The sequence below is a fragment of the Corvus brachyrhynchos genome, unplaced genomic scaffold (genome assembly GCF_000691975.1).
Source record: "Corvus brachyrhynchos isolate BGI_N302 unplaced genomic scaffold, ASM69197v1 scaffold5, whole genome shotgun sequence".
Taxonomy (NCBI): Eukaryota; Metazoa; Chordata; class Aves; order Passeriformes; family Corvidae; genus Corvus; species Corvus brachyrhynchos.
The window spans coordinates 10,220,830-10,237,849 of record NW_008238321.1 but is presented as its reverse complement, the minus strand read 5'-3'; the positions used below and the strand labels follow the sequence as shown (position 1 = coordinate 10,237,849).

The 17,020-nt window shown below is 44.1% G+C and overlaps 1 protein-coding gene across 1 annotated transcript; it reads left to right on the top strand.

The window, feature by feature from the left end:
• Positions 1 to 161: 161 nt before the first annotated feature.
• On the top strand, positions 162 to 16,431 carry LOC103615597 (forkhead box protein L1). The gene is made up of 3 exons (XM_008633658.2): positions 162 to 358; positions 1,103 to 1,271; positions 1,624 to 16,431. The coding sequence occupies exons 1-3, from the start codon at positions 252 to 254 to the stop codon at positions 2,104 to 2,106; spliced, it is 759 nt and encodes a 252-aa protein (XP_008631880.1). The 5' UTR covers positions 162 to 251; the 3' UTR covers positions 2,107 to 16,431.
• The last annotated feature ends 589 nt before the right edge of the window (positions 16,432 to 17,020 follow it).

Below are 17,020 nucleotides of genomic sequence, written 5' to 3'. Positions count from 1 at the left end.
CCCCCCCCACCCCCCAAAAAAAAAAAAAAAAAATATCCGAACAGACAGGCTGTCTGGGATGCGAGAATTGCAAAAACAATCCCCACCCCATCACGGAGAGTGTGTGTGCACGGAGGAGAGGGAGTGTGAGGAGGGGGGAGAGAGGGAATGAGACAGACAGAGGGGAGGGAAGAAGGGAGGAGGGAGTCCAAGCTCTGAGAAACATCACTCCATCTCTCTCACTCCACAGGAGCTGAGCAAGGAGCAGGACGATGTTTGACAACACGCAGTACCCCTATAACTGCTTCAATTATGATGGGGATGATTATCCTACCTGTAGTTCTGACGAAGAGAAAAAATTCACCAGACCAGCGTACAGGTAAGATGAAGTTTTTCCAAGTCCCCCTATCTCTGGTGAGGTTTCTGAGCTCTGGGCTGGTGGGATCACAGCTCTCAGGGGAGCGTGGGGCCAGCTGTGTGCGATGGGTGCAGGCACTGCAGTGGGCAGATTTCCCCCCTTTCTCTGTGTGAAGCGTTCATGATTTGTTTCCTCCCATGACGGGTCACAGCAACTCTGGCATGCCCTTAAGCCTCCAGATCTCAGTCAGTCTCCAACCTCCAGGACCCTTGGGAGAAGGGAATGAAATGTTCAATGTGCCAACGGGTGAATGGGATGCAGAAAATCCCGGTGTGGTGGGAAGAGGCACGGTGTAGATGTTCACAGGGACATCCAAGGTCCTTTCCATGAGCAGGGTTGGTCCCCAGTGACAGTGACTCTGAGCCTGGTCTGTCTCACTGCAGCCGTCCTGCTCAGGGAAACTTTTCAGACAGAGTTGGAGAGGTGTGTGATCCTTCTGCAACCCTCCTGTGCTCTGCCCTGAGTGCCAGGGCAGGCAGCCCTGGGGACTCAATGCCTGGCAGTGCCCCCTCCGTGTCACCTGGGGCTCGTGGAGGACAGGCAGCGACCACACTCAGGACTTCTCCCCGGGACACCTCGGATCAGGGAGCAGACCCACTGGGGGAGTTTTGGAAGCAGGATATAGGAACACATGTACCCATGTGGTCCTGAAAACTGAGTCTGTGAGTAGGGCGATGGTGTAACAGCAAGTTTTCCTTTTTCCAGCTACATTGCCTTAATTGCAATGGCCATCCAGCAAAGCCCTTCAAATAAAGTCACCCTCTCTGGCATTTATGACTTTATAATGAAGAAATTTCCTTACTACAGATCAAATCAAAGAGCCTGGCAGAACTCCATCCGACATAACTTATCACTTAACAGTTGTTTTGTGAAGGTAAGATCAGTTACTGTGTATTTACATACACACTGTACATGGCTAAAAAAATATATGCAGCAATAATCTCATCACTGGGAAAGAAGGGAAACAAACAGCTGAGCTGCAAATCACTTAAAATCTCTCTGAGTTGTCAATTCCAGAGATAAGGAGTATATCCTTGTCTGATGTGTGCTAATAGATAACAAATTGAAGAGGATGGGGCTTACATCTTACTCATATAATGACAGAGAATAGGCTTAAACGTCCTGTCATATGTGTTTACACCATTCTTGAATGTAAACGAATGCAGATGCTGAACAGCAGCATCTGTAACACATACAAATACTGAACTGCCTTTAAATAAATACAGGTTCCCAGAACAGAAGGGAATGAGAAGGGGAAAGGAAACTATTGGAGCTTTGCAACAGGATGCGAATCCATGCTGGATCTCTTTGAAAATGGGAATTACAGGAGAAGACGGAGGAGGAGGAATGTGAAAAGGGAACACAAGGAGCAGAGACCAAGCAGAGCGAAAAGTCCTTCATCCCCCAATATCTCTTCTGTGGACTCTGCTTTGAACAACATTTCCTCTTCTGAAAGTAAACATGAAAGAATTGAACCGGGCCCAAAACTTCTGGAGCCTTGTGGGTTTGCTCCAAACAGCGTGACCAACAGGCAGAGCCTAAGCAATTCCTCCTTAGCAAAATCGGATTCTGAAATCAAATTTAGCATCGACTACATCCTTTCAGCCCCTGACCCTTTGCCTGTCCTGAGATCTCAGTATAACATGCAAGAAAATAAATATCACCTACTGGAGGCCCCGCATATTAATCTCCAGTTCTGGACAATGTGATGTTATTTATTCGTGGTAACAAAGTCTGAGTCACAGTGTGTTCAGCAGCCTCGTGTCACTGAAAATCAGCCTCCTGCCTCCTTGTTTTCCTCCCAAGCAGTGCGCAGAAAGGGTTACGGACTCACCAGCTGATGCTCTGTCTGTGCCCAAAGTACTTTGCTAAGATTAAAGCATAAATAACAGTTACCAATATCGGTTTTCACCACGCTGAAATTTATGAAATTCGAGCTTTATTTTCTAAACTGCCTCGGACGTCATTTAGCACCACAAAGAATTTCCTTTCTCAAGCAGAATCCGACAGAGAAGAGACTTGCTTATCATCCACTGCTTTATTAAAGACAAAGTGAATTTGATCCCACTTTCAGTGGTGGAAATTAGGATTAACTCCACTGGAGTATATAGGTCAGAACTTAAGCTGATCTAAAACAGTGTAATTCTGTCGATTTACACTGGCTGGGAATGTGGGGGGGTGGAGGGTAGAAATTTGTTTCTTAAAAGGAATTACAGAAAATCACCCTGTCTTCCTTATTTTTCCTTTTAACATCATGTTTCAAACTATTTTGCAGCTTTAATTAATTGTTCATTAGAAAACATAGCTATTGATAAGTATTTCAAGTATATTTGTGTTTATATTCGGGGCAGAATTGTTTAAATTGTTGAAGTGAAGTTGTGTTCAAAATAATTCCAAGAGACCTAATTGCAAGGATGCTGAACTCTGGTAGACTTTGATACGTAATGTGACAGTCAAAGAGTCTCTTAATGCCTTGTATAAAAAAAACCCCAACACTTCTTCCCTTGTACTACCAGAAATCTTCCTGAGATGCTGCAGGAAAGTCCTTGGCCGTATTTCATTTAGCAAGTGTGAAAGGAAACCTGGCACTGCAAAAAGCCCTGTTGAGTGTTGAGCAAAGCTAAAATTCCACCTACCTGCTCTGAGACAAGTTGTATATTCCCATTAAATAGATTTTTATTGATCCTTCTTGCAAGCAATTACCAAAGTGGTGCTTGATATGATTTCAGCTAAACTGGTGAGATTTATAATTTTCAGATATCAATGTTAGCTCATGAGCTCCATTTCTGAGAAAGCCACTCCATTACCATTTACATGCAGTGGGAGACTTTGGAACAGAACCTGATGGACAGTGATGAACTCTAATGAGCTTTTAAGAAGTTGCTTTTATACAACTTGCTCACAATGAATTGCTTCCCAGAAGATAAACAACATTAGTAAAGGCTCCACAAAATCCTGGCTTTGACTTGGCTACTACAGTCTTCACCTACTGCAGATAAAAGGAAAAAAGACAAGAATTCTGATAGTTTTAAGCAATTAAATACAGAGATAAAATTACCTTTGCAACAGGAACTAAAGACAAATGAAGGTGTATGGGATAAGATTCAGCATAGAGGTATGCTGAGGCATGACTTGAATTTTTATGCAGAAGCTTTGACATTTCACTAAGTTATTTTACATTGTGTCTAATATATACTGTACATTTATACTATATATTCTTATATATTGTTATTGAGAAAGGGAGCAATATCACTGCACTTATATGTTGTAAAAATGCATGATGTATGTTGTCATGATGCTGAAACTCCTGCCATATACTTAAAATTTACCATCAGTGGTATTTCACACTGATTGGTAATAAATGCTCATTTTTTGGAAAACTATAAAACTTGTTATCTTCAGGCATTTCTACAGCATGCAAAAGTCTTTGCTTCTTCTTCAGAAAAGAGAAAATGGAAAATCATGTCAATTACATCACTGCATGTCTTCCAAACTTTGAAAGGATGATTTCTTGAGACCAAATTCTGCCTTCAAATGGGAGCTTTCAATTCTCTGTGACTCAATGGTTATTCTGGGCGATTATTAGACCTGACTGATCTGCTGTTATTAGACCTGATTGATCTGCTGTTTACACTGATAGTAGAGAAAGAAGAAAACCTCTGGGGGGGACTGGACAGATGGATTCTCATTTGAAGAGGGACGAGAATTTGCTCCTTTAGTGTTCATGCTCAGTAGTGAATAGGTGTGGGAAGAGCATGTCCTCATTTAGTGCTTCAGTGTTTGCATGCACTCGCTGTGGGTCGGTACTTGTGCACCTCTGGGATCCTGCCTACAGATAAATAGTCGTGTTTTATACACAGATCTTCTTCCTCATTGTTTTAAACATGGCACTGCTGCTGTTGGGCTGGTAGTTATAGTACACACCTGCAGTATATTTGAAATACATATTTTCTGCTGTGAAACATGCAAATATGATTGTTGAGATGTGTTCTTGGTTGCTGCTGTTAGCAAAAGACAACTCAGTGACAGCAAAAGTTCCTCCTGGGTAAGGTGAACACTGTGGGCTGCTGAGACCAGTGGAAATACAGTTTATGGCTACTAATCAATGTAGAATTAATGCATTAGGAAAGGCAGAAATACACCCAAGTGGATTTACAGCAGAGATCCAAAGCCATTTTCTGTAAGATGAATTAATATTCACAAATAGCCGTGTCCTTTGCTCACACTAAAGTGCCTGCTAGGAGAGACTGTCATACTTTAGTTTCCCTAACATATAATCAAAGAAATTTGTGTACAAATAGGTGTTAACATTTGTTTTGCAAACGGTATCAATCATATTTTGAAAAATGAAGGGACATATTTCAATTTACCCAGTATATTATATTCTGACGACTCCAGAAAGGTTTCCAGCAGTTAAAGTGAATGGCATTTAATATAGAACAACATAACAGGGGTGAGGGCTAGACGTGACCTTATTCAAATGTCGTAGCCATTACAAAGCCATTCCCAATGTAATTATAATTAAATACTTTATGCCTTTCTTGCAAATCCTCTGATCGATCATTGATATTAACATTAATATTGTATTACCCCTGAGCAAATGTCTCCCACACAAGTGTTATGGATCACCAGGTTTCCATTAACAAAGTTGTGAGCTATTGCCGTGTGCTGGTCGTGGATAAATTTACGTAAATTACTTTTTCTCAGGCAAAGGGGGAAAAAGTCCGGGTTTCTTTCTTCTCTGAATCCAGAGCTATTTCTTCATCTCCATCACAGCCTGCCAGCCACTTGCATAAAGCTGTAATGAAAGGAAAAAAGAAAATCTCACAGGAAAGTCCCTCCTTGCCCTGTGTTGAAGCAGGTGAATATTCTCCCATTTGGCACTGGGGTTCAAAGCTGAGCTGAAGCCAGGGCTGAGCAGTGCAGGGCAAGGCTCTGCACCCTCCAAGACAATCAGTGGGCTGGCCAGGCTGGGAAAAGGTGTTTGGCTCAGTTCCTCATCTCGTGGCACCTTCCTGACTGCAGAGAGAGACCCAGAGTGAGCCATGGATTTCCTTAGCCCAGCAGAGGTGCCTCACTTGGAGGCTGACACTGTCCCAAGGCTCAGGTGGGGCAGGAGGAGGGTGTGGGACAGCAGCTCCTGCCTGCTGGGCTGGGGGCACAGAGAGGAGGAACAAGCCTTTAGACCTCTCCCTTTAGGATCATAAATACCTTTGCAAAGCAAAGATGAAAGGTTTCTTTCTGGGGAGAGGCAAGGCTTGGCCTCAGTGAGGGACCCTGCAGGGGGGTTGTTTATTTATCCTTCTAAAGGAAGGCTTCCCATGATGAAACAGAGATTTCAATGGAGCCACTCCAGGTTATTATGCAGCGATTTCACTTCTACTGATTTAATTTCTTAGGCTTTTGCCACTGGTGTCACAGAAGTGGTTTTTGAACAGCAAAATGATGATCAGCCTCAGAATGAAGTTCAAAGTACTTGGGCAAGGATGCAGCACTCTCTTCTCCCCCAGTGAAGAGAGGCCAGATAACACCCAAGGCAGGCCAGTAGCTGACCTCACTTACAGGGACCTCTCCCTCAGCAGAACCTCCTGCACATTATGGGAGCATTAATGCAGACTAGGACAGCTGAAAACAAACCTTTTCTTTGCCAGTAAAGCCAAGTTCCCCAATTTTTCTGCCAGTCAGGAAGATCTTATTAGCTGAGACCCATTAACTGCTCATATAAAGAGAAGCTGTGCTCAAGGAGCATCTGAAGGTCAACCCGCACTGGAGAGCTGCTTCTCCCCATGCCTTTGCTTTGCTGTGCTCCATCCTATGGCCTGAGCTGCCACAACGTTCCTCAGCCACTCAGCAGGTTGGTTTCTCCCTCAAAACCAAATCAAGATTTCTGCACTGTTTTCTGGTCACAGAGGCTTTCTCTTTTGGCTACCACTTGCCTGTTCAGGTCCAAATCTTGTGAGTCCTTCCTACTCTCTACCAACAGAGAGGACACACTGAGAGGGGAAGGGGTTTGGAGGGATGAGCCTTGGGGAAAAAAAGCTCTGCTACAGATCTTCCAGTAGTACAGAGCTGATGGTGCATCTCAAGGGCTCTTGGGGTTGTGCGTCAAGTCTCTGCTGTAAATGGAGGGCAGCAATACCCCAAGTCCAACTGCACTCAAGCTCAGAGAAAAGAGGGAACCTCCACCACATGTCCCTGAGCACATGGGGACCTGAACCTTTAGCTCTGGCAGCGTAACACAAATCCCTGTCTGTGATCTGCACTTCAGATCCCAGAGTCAAGACATGGAAATCCTGTGCTGCTCATTCCAGCCCCTCTCTGTCTCTTCTGGGCCATGTTCTCCTCCCTGCTGTGAGGGTGTAAATCCTTGCAAGTCCATTAACTTTGGTATAATTACCTTTGGAATTGAAATAGCACATGTGAAACCGACCTTTGCACATTATACCCAACACCTCTCCTCACACAGTCTGCAAAACTGTGCCAGCAGCTCCTCTCCTAGATAGAATTCTCAGAGCAACAAATGGTCCTACCTCTTTATTTTGCCTCAGCATCGGCTTCTAATTGCTTTGTCCAGAACATGGGTACCATCTGCACTGCTCTGCACAAAGAACCTAGTCTCTGTCTCTGTTTTACTGGGAATGTCTTTCTTCTTGCACTTGGGGTCATTAAATTAAAGAGCAGGGTAGGTCCAAGTCCTATGGAACTTGCACTGGAATCTTTTTTACCCGGAGAGCTAACAGAAAATAACAAAGTAAGTTGTGCTCCCTCCCACCCTTGCTACAGTGGTTGGAGGCAAATCCAACTGTGAGAATTTTGCCTGAGAAAGAACTGCCGGATTTCTCCCACTGTGAAATCCAGCTGTTAATTCAAACAGAAGGGATGGACCTGACCAGATAGGCCAGCTGGCTTGCTTCCATCCTAAAGTCCATTGTGTTCCGCAAGTTCCCAAATTTATGGTCATGAAGGTCTTCCAAGCCCTGTAATGAAGTATGGCATGCAATGTTTTTGTTATGGAATGTGGGCTGCAAAGGAAAAAAGAAGGTTTGAATTTATCTTTCAAATGAAGATCCTGGAATCTCTCAGGATAAACAAGCTAAATTAGGAATCAAAATACACCATGTTTCTCACCATAACTATGGAACTGAAAATAGCCCTTGCAGGGCACTGACAGAAGAAGAAAACTAAAAGTTGCAGTAAGCCCAAACCAAACTTTTTTTTGTCGTGTTTCTCTGTGTGTTCTTTGCCCTTTGTAGCAGGGAATGAACCCTGCTATGCCAGCAACAGGAGCCCCCTTTCATCTTTTGGGAGTGGTTCTTCTGACAGTATTTTTCAGGAAAAAAATTTTGCACTGCAAAATTGAGCTGCTGGTCCTCATCATCAGCATTTACACTGGGCACACACCACCTTGTCTTGCTCTGAGCAGGCTGAAGATAAGGTTCAGAAATGCTCTTTGGCTTGTCAGCCTGCGTGGTGCAGCTCGGTGCAGCTCTCTCAGTGCTACAGCTCCACGGACTAAATGTTCTGCACAAAAGCTGCTCCCTCTTAGGTCTCTATTGGAGACATGATAAAGCATTAATGGGCCTGGAAGTTTGTTCAGTTTCCATGCTGATACCAGTGGTTCTAATTAAAACAACAACCGAAACCAAACTGGGCTTCCTGAAATTTGCACAGTGAAGAACACTGCTCTGTCCTGCAGTCATTAAACCCTTTTGTCAGCCCTAGCACTGGCCCCAGCAGCCCCATCTCTGGATCCAAGTGCCCCCCAAAGCTGTGCTTTCCACAGCTGCTGGTGGGGAAACGCTGTCATGTTCTCCTTGTGCGAGGAAACAAGCTAGGATAGAACCAGCTTCCCTCTTGGGCCCAAAGGCTCTGCTGACCATTAGCCATCTGTCTCAAGCAACATCTGCTCTAGCTGAAAATGCTTTTGGAGGATTCATGCCACAGATATTTAACCCCACGACAAAACTGCTCCCCATCTTCCCCTCTTTGCTTGAGGCATTACACTGTGCTGGTATTGACTGCATCCAGCATCCTCTGCTATCATCCCCTCCTTCCAGCACGGCCTCTCTGAGACCAGGGAAAAGAAGCAGCACTTCCCATAAAAGTGAATGTGGAAAATAACAGGTGCAATGAGCTGTGTTTCATGATTAATCTGTCTCAGGCTTTTCCGAGGCTGAGAGCTATATGAGCAATTATCAAACCCTGGGAGGCACTTCAGCACTAATCAGCCCATAACATTTTTCTGCATTGGAGCATCTGGGACTGGCTACATGGCTTGAATCCTGACTCTCATGAAATGAATGAGAGTTTTGCCATTGGGTTCAAGGGATCAAAACTTCATCTTCTATTGCCGGGCCAGAGATTAATCAGATTAAAGGCCATGGGGACTGCAGAGAAAATTAAATACCTTCTAGCAGTTACTTGGTGTCTTCTCAAGACAAAATAGCAGCTTGCTTCTACAGGTTCCTTTGGCTCTGTGTTTCAGCCAGACAAAATACTTCCTGAATTCAGTGGGAAATGTGTCCAAATCAGGAATAAGTTCCCCAAAGCCCAAGGGCTGAACACAGCAGAACCAGATGCTGGCATCTGGGGTGAGATCCCTGGTGCAAAGATGTTTGTATGTTCTTTGAGAGCACCTCTGTTCTGGGGCTGGTGTAAATAAATAAATAAATAGACTCAACTAAACAAGTCACTCCAAGCCAATATCCAGACTCGGGATCTCAAATTTTCTTTCAACAGGAAACTGTCCCAAAATCTGCTGCAGTTTGGCAAAGGGATGACATTGTATTACTTTCCATTTTGTTTTGCTGCTGTTGAAATTACAGGAAAATAAATATTTTCAAGATGATACATTGTGTATCCCTAATAAATACCAAGGGCATTTAATATAAACCATGGACACATGGTTTGCTTTGTTGTTCTAAGTAACCATTTCCTTTTAGCCAAATGAAAAGCCAGTTGTGCTGTGATGCTGCAGATTATAAATTAGCAGCTCTCATATGGTTTTGTGCAATTGTTTCTTGAAGAGCTTTAGGCTACTTCAGACAAAAATTTCAAATAAAATGTGAATTCATTGAACTGTAACTTGTGGTATTAGTTTTATAATAAACAAAGGTAGGTCACATAATCATGTCATGAAAAACAACGTTTTAAAATTCAAGCAGCAACATTTTAATCTGTTTTAGGTTCTGATCCTGAAATCAAGAGGAAGCTTGGCTCTTTCTGCTTCCCAGTGCATGAAACCAAGTCAAGCCTGTCCTGGCAGGAAAGCACACAGCCAGGCGTGCACTGCCAGACAGGTTAGCTGGGGTGGGAGAAGAGGAGGCAGATTTCTTGTCGGCAAGAGAAGAAACGGCCCAAAGGCAGCAGCAGCAGCAGCCTGTTCCCACGCCAGACCAGGATGGTGGGTCAGGCCAAGAGAGGAGGGGGGCCCTGGTTAGGTCCTGCTCCCACTGCTTCCCACCCCTGCTGGGGGCAGCAGCTGGGGAACAGCTGGAATCCAGGCTGGCTGCTGCAGGAAGGCAAGGAGACCTCAGGGGCAGCACGGGGGGGACCTGCCTGACTTCCAGCCTCAGCCACACCAAGGACTGGTGTCAAAGAGTCTGTCCTCTGCCAATGCACACTTACCTTGGCATGGCAGAGCTGAAGCTGTTCTCTAGAAAAGCTCCCACTTGCCTTTAAGGGAACCTCACTTTGGGGTGGGAAACACATATTTTCCACAGGCATGGTCTCCTGTGTTGTTTTACAAAGACCCTTGGGACAATCTCTGCCACGTGGGACGTGCACCTCAAGGACCATCCCTGGTCTCACCTGAATTATCTCCCAGCGGTGGATGGCTGGGACAAGCCACATCAATTGCTCCTCTGAAATCTCAGCTCCCAGCACCTTGTTCTCTCCCCTGTCCCTTCCCATCAGGTGACAGCTAAAGGAACACAGGGCTGCTGGGGGTGATGTGAAGGAGCAGACCACCCCGAGCGCTGGGGACAGACACCAGGGTACCACCAGCAGGTCCACCAGCACTCACTGGCTGAGGAGGTTCTGTAACAAAGCACTCTCACCTGAAACATTCCTTGTTTGACAGATGTTTATTTGAGAGGAGGCTCAGTTTTTATTTAGTGGGTGTTTTCCAAAATAAAAATGAAGAATCATGTCAAGTCTGTGCTACAGCATCATAAAGCTGTAGCCTGTTGCTTAACAACAGACAGGGAGAAAAAATAATATACCTGAATGTATATGAATTTTTTCTTTGTTTCCAAGCCTGCCTGAATTTGAACCATTTATACCATGACAACAGCATAAGCTGAACTTGGAGAGGGAAGACAATACTTGAGCTTAAAATACACTGAATTTTTTTCCCTGTAAGGAATATTCCTACCAGCACAAGTGAGTTTTCTGTGTCCTGGCTCTATGGCCACATGGGCATGTGCACAGCACATATGAAATTGATATCTCTGTCTTAATTCAGGGTTGCAATTACTGGAGCTGAGGTCTAAATTTTTCCAACCACCAAACTCCCGAGCTAAATGACTGAACAGCTACTGAAATTGATTATCAGGCTTCCTGTTTCCTCGCTTGTGACCCAGCAATATTGACATAAGGTACAAGGAAATTGCAATCAGAACTACTAGTAGCAATAGCTGGAGGCAATTGCAAAAGAAGTATTGCTGGTGGTGGCACATTGACTCCTGTATTAGATTTAGCCATACTCTGATTATAATGGACTTACTCAAGACTGCAGGAAATTCTACTTTTCTTTTTTCAAATTACAGCCAAGAAAACATTTCTGTTCGCTTCTGTATTTCATCCTTTTCTCTGGAATAGCCTGAAACCTTCTGGCCTCAGAGATCCAGTCTGTTTTGTCTCCAACATGGGCAATGCCTTGGGGCAAGTCATTTTATGTCTCTGTGTCTCCTCCAGGCAGCAGAGAGAGTTAACCTTTGCAGAGAATTGTGTTAGAAACCTGCTGTATCAGCAGGCTGATGTTATGGACCTTCCACATTCTCTCCACTTGCTGTCACCTTTCCTGTCTCTGCTTTAATCTTCCCTAATGCTTGAACATCTTGTCCGCCCTGCCACTGACCAGTTGCCCCAGATCAGTTTTGTAAAGGGCTGAGTGGTGCCTAAATGTGTAAGAGCAGCGCTCTGATTCCATGTGACTCAGGGAGAAGGGCATTTAAGAAATACACAAAAGTATAAAGAGAGCTGGGATTGAGTTGCAAGGTTTGGAAATGTTTTTACTTCTAGAAAATAATCTTCTTTTTCTTGGTTTTTAAGCTGAGGTAAAGCAAACCCATGTCCCCAGCTAAATGCAAGAGACTTTTTATCACGTATTAACTCACACTGCCACCTGCTCCAGCAAACACTGTGCTGTTGGAGCAAGTGGAAGCATTTTACAGCTGTTTCTTTCAAGAAAATGCCCACAAAAACCCCTTCCACTGGCAGTAAAAATGAGCAGACAGCACCTGTAATTTCAAGAGGAGTCCCTGGCACTGGCAATAATGGTATTGCAGAGAGTTATTGAACCACTCTCTTCACAGGATCTCTGTAATGGCAGGATTTTTGTTCAAATCCAAGGAATCCATGCAGAAACTTAGAATAATTTTGCCATAGTGAATGCTTCCCGGATGCAAAATCTCCTGGAGAATCCAGCTTGGCTCTTGTGATATTCCCCACGCTGTTCCAAGCAGGAGTAGGATACAATATCACAAATACACAGACTCTACAAGCAGACAGCTTTGACTTTGCCTTCAGAGGAGTTTCCCAGGCCAAAGGGGGCTCATTCCATTTGCTGCAGACGTGGCCGTGGTGCCATCCTGGAGTAATGATCCGTGGCCATCCGCTGTGCAGAGGCTGAGGAGAAGTGGATTGTCATGGACCGTGGCTCCCCAACAGGCCAACCTTTTCAGAGGAAAAGTTCACCAGAAGTGGGAAAGTTGTCTGGGTTGCTGGGCTTTTGTTTTTCCTACTTTCATGTGTGACCTGTGAGAAAAAAACCCTTTTATTAATGAGCTCTGCCCTCCTCTGTCCTTCAGAAGTCGCTGGGGCTTTGCGTGTAGGACTAAGCCACAGCAGAATTTAGCTGTGAGTGTGGATAAAACAGATAAATCCACCTTGTAATTACAGAGATTTTCCACCTGCAGCCACTGCTGAAGGTGCAAGGCAGCATCTGCTGGGGCCACTGTGAGCTGTAACAAGGATGCAGCGTAGCATTTTCTATCTCTTTGCACTGCCAGATGTTTGCAATTCAAACAAAAGCTTAGCTCTAATGAACCCTGACTTTTAAGGCTTGGAAACCTTCTGTGAACCTTAAGGAAAAGGAATATTTAAGAGCATGAGGAAGCAGATGTGCCAAAATGCTGTGAAAGTGACTTTTATTACTGAACTTTTTCTTCCTCCAAATGGGACAGAGTGGAAATTTCACTGCTACTCTGAGGTATCCAGGAAAAATAAGTTCAGAGGAGTTGTACAGATGTAACCAAACCTGTCAATTTTCTCCAAGCTCTTAGTCTTGGTCTATCTTTGATCATGATAGAGTGGAGGATGAGCATATCTGGAGATTGGACAAGCCTGTTCTGTCTTCTCCATGGTTGTGTGAAGCCAGGCTGTGTTACCCTTAACCAGGTGCTAATCTCCTTTTGCTTGCAATGCAAAAGTTGGTGGCAATTTCACGTTGATTAAAAGTGTGCAAAATGATGCTTGAAATGAAAAGTCCCCAGTTAACTGACTTGTCATCACTAACATCAGTTCAAGTTGCATAATGCTTTTCTTGCTAGGATAATTAGTCCTCAATCAGAGTAATTTGGAGGGATATCTGGGTTCTTTTAAGGCAGTGTTATTCTTTATTCAAGAAAACTCTTTTGTATGTGAATTATTTCCACAAAATGATGCAGATAATTGCTTAATGCTTTGTCGTTCTAGTACATAATCCCTCAGCATCTGAACAGCATTAATGGGAGCAGAACTTGGCAAAGCTACCTGTACATTTTTCCCCCCAATATTTTCCATGCCAAAGAGAGAATATCTCAGACAATGAGGAATGCAAACTTTCTGGTTTTTGCCTGCAAATTGATCCTGAAATAAAATGTATTCCCCTGGCTGCCACATTGGGACTGCTTTCATGTCACTTTGGGTTTAATATATTACATTTTAGCCAGGCTCAACCCCAGTCAGTAGGTGCACCTTGGTTTCCTGAGATAAATAACTTGACTGGCAGAATCAGGACCCAAGACTCATTTGTCCTTCATTTATGAAGGTTTCTTTTGTTTGCTTAAATATTAGCATCCACCAGCTGTGCAAAATAGACCTTTTTCATTAGCTGGTTGATCATGGTGGGAAAAGCTATTAATTTAGTCAATTCCCAGCAATGCACTGTGGGGTTGCTACCAAACCACAAACTGATGAAAACAATAAATGCTAGACTGTATTAACTGTAAAGGTTAATCCATAAATCAAAGGGAAATGTCAGATGCCTTTTAACATTGATTGAGATGTAATTTGGTGTTGGTAGTGATATGTTTGTTACATAAATTCACAAATGCACTCAATTCCTGTTAGGAGTCCAGGTCTTTCTAACTTATAACAAGTTAAGTAGTTTGCTTTATTTATGTAACCATGTAAAGATTGATTACCTCTTCAAGTTACAATATAGCACCAGTTTTAAAATAAGTGAACATTAACACCCAGATCTTCTTCCAGGGTACATTTAACTTGGTATAAAAATGAATACATTCTTGTTTTTCCTGAAAGTATGCCATTACCTTAAGTATGTTTATGGCAGTTTTTCCTTTTAATTTTTGGGTTTGATTCATGTTTTTCAAATTACAGCATAAGAATTAGCCTTTGTGTAAATGTGCTCAGAAATATAGAACATATTTTCTATATTATGGATACATCATATTTCAATATATAGTATAAAACAACAAATATGAGGAGGAAATGCCACAAATTAGATCAGAATGGAATACAGTTACTGATGCCAAAACAACAAGAAAAGGATCATTCCAGTCACTCATGGAAACGTTTCTTTCCACTTCTCTTCAAATGTGAGGCCAGAGAATTCTTCACTTGGTGAAACTGAGAATCAGGTCACCAGACCTCAGAATATAAAAAAATAAACCCAACCTTTGAGCTTCATCTATCCAAGGAAATTGTCAAAGAAGGTCCTGAAGAACAGGAGCATCACTCCCAGGTTACTATTAGCCAAAAAAATGGGAGCTACTGAGCTTTATTTCCAGCTGCCACTTGGGTGGGCAGGGTGCTGAGCCTGCCAAAGCTGGGAGCACTCTGCTCTTCCAAACGCTGCAAACTCCTTGGCTCAATCTTCATGTCCTATTTCTTTCTTGAAGAGAACCACAAACAATGCGGTGTAGCAGGTAATCGCTGCAAGAAGTCCATGGGAATTTTATTTTAAAGGCAGTCAGGTAGATCACTGCTTAATTTAGCAGAGCAACAGTGGGAAAGTTTTCCCTCAAATTCCCCAAGGGCATTGATCCAAGCAGGTATCCAGAATGCTTCTAGCGAGATTAAGATGTGTAAGGACACAAGACCCAGCCCTTTTAAAAGTGTCCCAAAGGTTTTTCATTCTGCAGTAACGGGACTTTTTGAAGCTCAGCAGTGGCAGAGTGTGTCAGCAATGGAGATGGGCCAGGCAGCACCTTGGCATGTGGATAAACCAGTTAAATCTTTATGGCTTTAACCTCTGAGCCACTGCCTGGGCAACATTTAAAAGGACTGTCTATTGTCTGTCTGTCTCTGCACATATATTATGGTGAGAGAAAGTGCAGTCCCTACCTACCTAGTTTTAATATTTGATTGCAAACACCTCATGACTGTGATGGGGCATTTCAGAAATGTTTCAGATCTGACAGATCTCGGCCTATATATGAAATTTTAGGAGGGGCCTTCCAGGACACATGTGAATCACAAAATCATGGACTCATCGAATTACTTGGACTGGATGGGACCTTAAAGATCATCTTGTTCCCACCCCCCTGCCACAGGCAGGGAACATTCCACTAGGCAAGGCTGCCCAATGCCCCATCCAGTCTGGCCTTGAACACTTCCAGGGACGGTCCATCCACAACTTCTCAGGGCCTCCCATGCCAGGGCCTCAGCACCCTCACAGTAAGGCATTTCTTCCTGGTATCCAGTCTGAATCTACCATCTTTCAGTTGAAAGTTGTTCTCTCTTGCACTCTCCCTCTGTGCCCTTGTAGAATGTCCCTCTCCAGCTCTCCTGTGCCCCTTTAGGCACTGGAAGGCTGAATCCCCCTCCACAGCCCCTGCTGCACGGTTCAGACACCCACATCAGGGGGAAGCAAGGAAAGGCAGCATCCGCAGGCTCAGCTGGCTGCATCTTCTGCTCCTGCCCTCCCATTCCAGCTCCTTCCATGGAGCTCGTGGAGGCTGGCAGGGCAGGGGCAGGGAGCAGGGCACAGAGAGTGCTGTGCTCTGGTGTGAGCCCTGGGGACAGGCTGCTGTGCCTGCCTAAATTAGGTCTCCAGAGCAAGGCAGGGAAGGAAAGATGCAGAAGGAGATTAAGACCACCCTGACCTCCAGCCAAGTCCCACGGCCCTGCATTTTGTCCTTGGAAGGAAGCAGAAAAATGTCTTTGTAATCCGAAGCAATGCAGTCAAACATGAGGCCCAGGTCCTCTGCAGGAGGGCATCTGATACACACTGCAATGTGTTTGGCTGAGAAGAGCCAACCTCTGGGCTAATATAAGTCTGTCTCTCTGTCCGTGCACTCTCTGGGGCTTTTTTCATTATTGGCTTTTTCCCTTAATGTGATTTACCGATTCACAGATTCTTCAGATACATTTGCTTTTATTTATAACAGCACTCCAATCAAATGTTCAGTGCTCCTCACCTTCAAGGATGGAATCATAACGAGTGTGTAATGACCTGCTCCACAGCCACGAGTTCCCATGCCTTTTAAACCAGCTTCAACCACTCTGAAATCTTCAGCGTAGATCAGTGGAGCCCTGCTGATTCACATGGATATTGTCTCTGGAAATAAATGAAACTCATATTAATATTCACAATGTCATTCACTTGTGTGCTAATTGGAAGGGTTGCAAAATGAACTACAAAGACAAGCACAAAAAGACGTGTGGCTAGAGTAAATCTCAAGGACATGAATAATAATAAAGTGTGGGATGGAGGGGGACCTCTGAAACCACCAGCTTTTGGGAATTCTTCCTACAGTCCTACAGTTCAAGCAGAGAGGGCAGCTATCTTACCAGTGATCAAGGTCATGCACTTGTCCCGTGGGCCAGAACAAATGGCAAGGATAACACAAACAGAGCTAGAAAATCTGCAGAGGTCGAGGTCCCCTTGTAGGTGGGGAGAGGAGTGCCCTGCTGGGCATCTGCCCCATGGTGATGGGTTTGACTGGCCACAGGCAGGTGTTATCAGACTTCCATAGCAGTCAGCTCAAGGTGAGAATTCCTCCCTGCTCCACCTTTGCCCCTGCACCACCTCAGATAAAACATTCTGATCACTGCAGTGATATTTTTCAAGTTAAATGTCACTGGATTTTCTATTTTCTTTATTTAATTTGTTTGTTTGTTTGTTTTTGTTTAATTTTTGGAGAATTGTTTCCTTGGTTTTCCTGGCATGGATTC

What these genes read in the sequence shown, in the direction of transcription:
- LOC103615597 (XM_008633658.2), top strand. Translation starts at nt 252, where the DNA reads ATGTTTGACAACACGCAGTACCCCTATAACTGCTTCAATTATGATGGG. An exon ending in TTCACCAGACCAGCGTACAG is followed by an intron (nt 359 to 1,102) that starts GTAAGATGAAGT and finishes TCCTTTTTCCAG; the next exon opens with CTACATTGCCTTAATTGCAA. An exon ending in TTAACAGTTGTTTTGTGAAG is followed by an intron (nt 1,272 to 1,623) that starts GTAAGATCAGTT and finishes AAATAAATACAG; the next exon opens with GTTCCCAGAACAGAAGGGAA.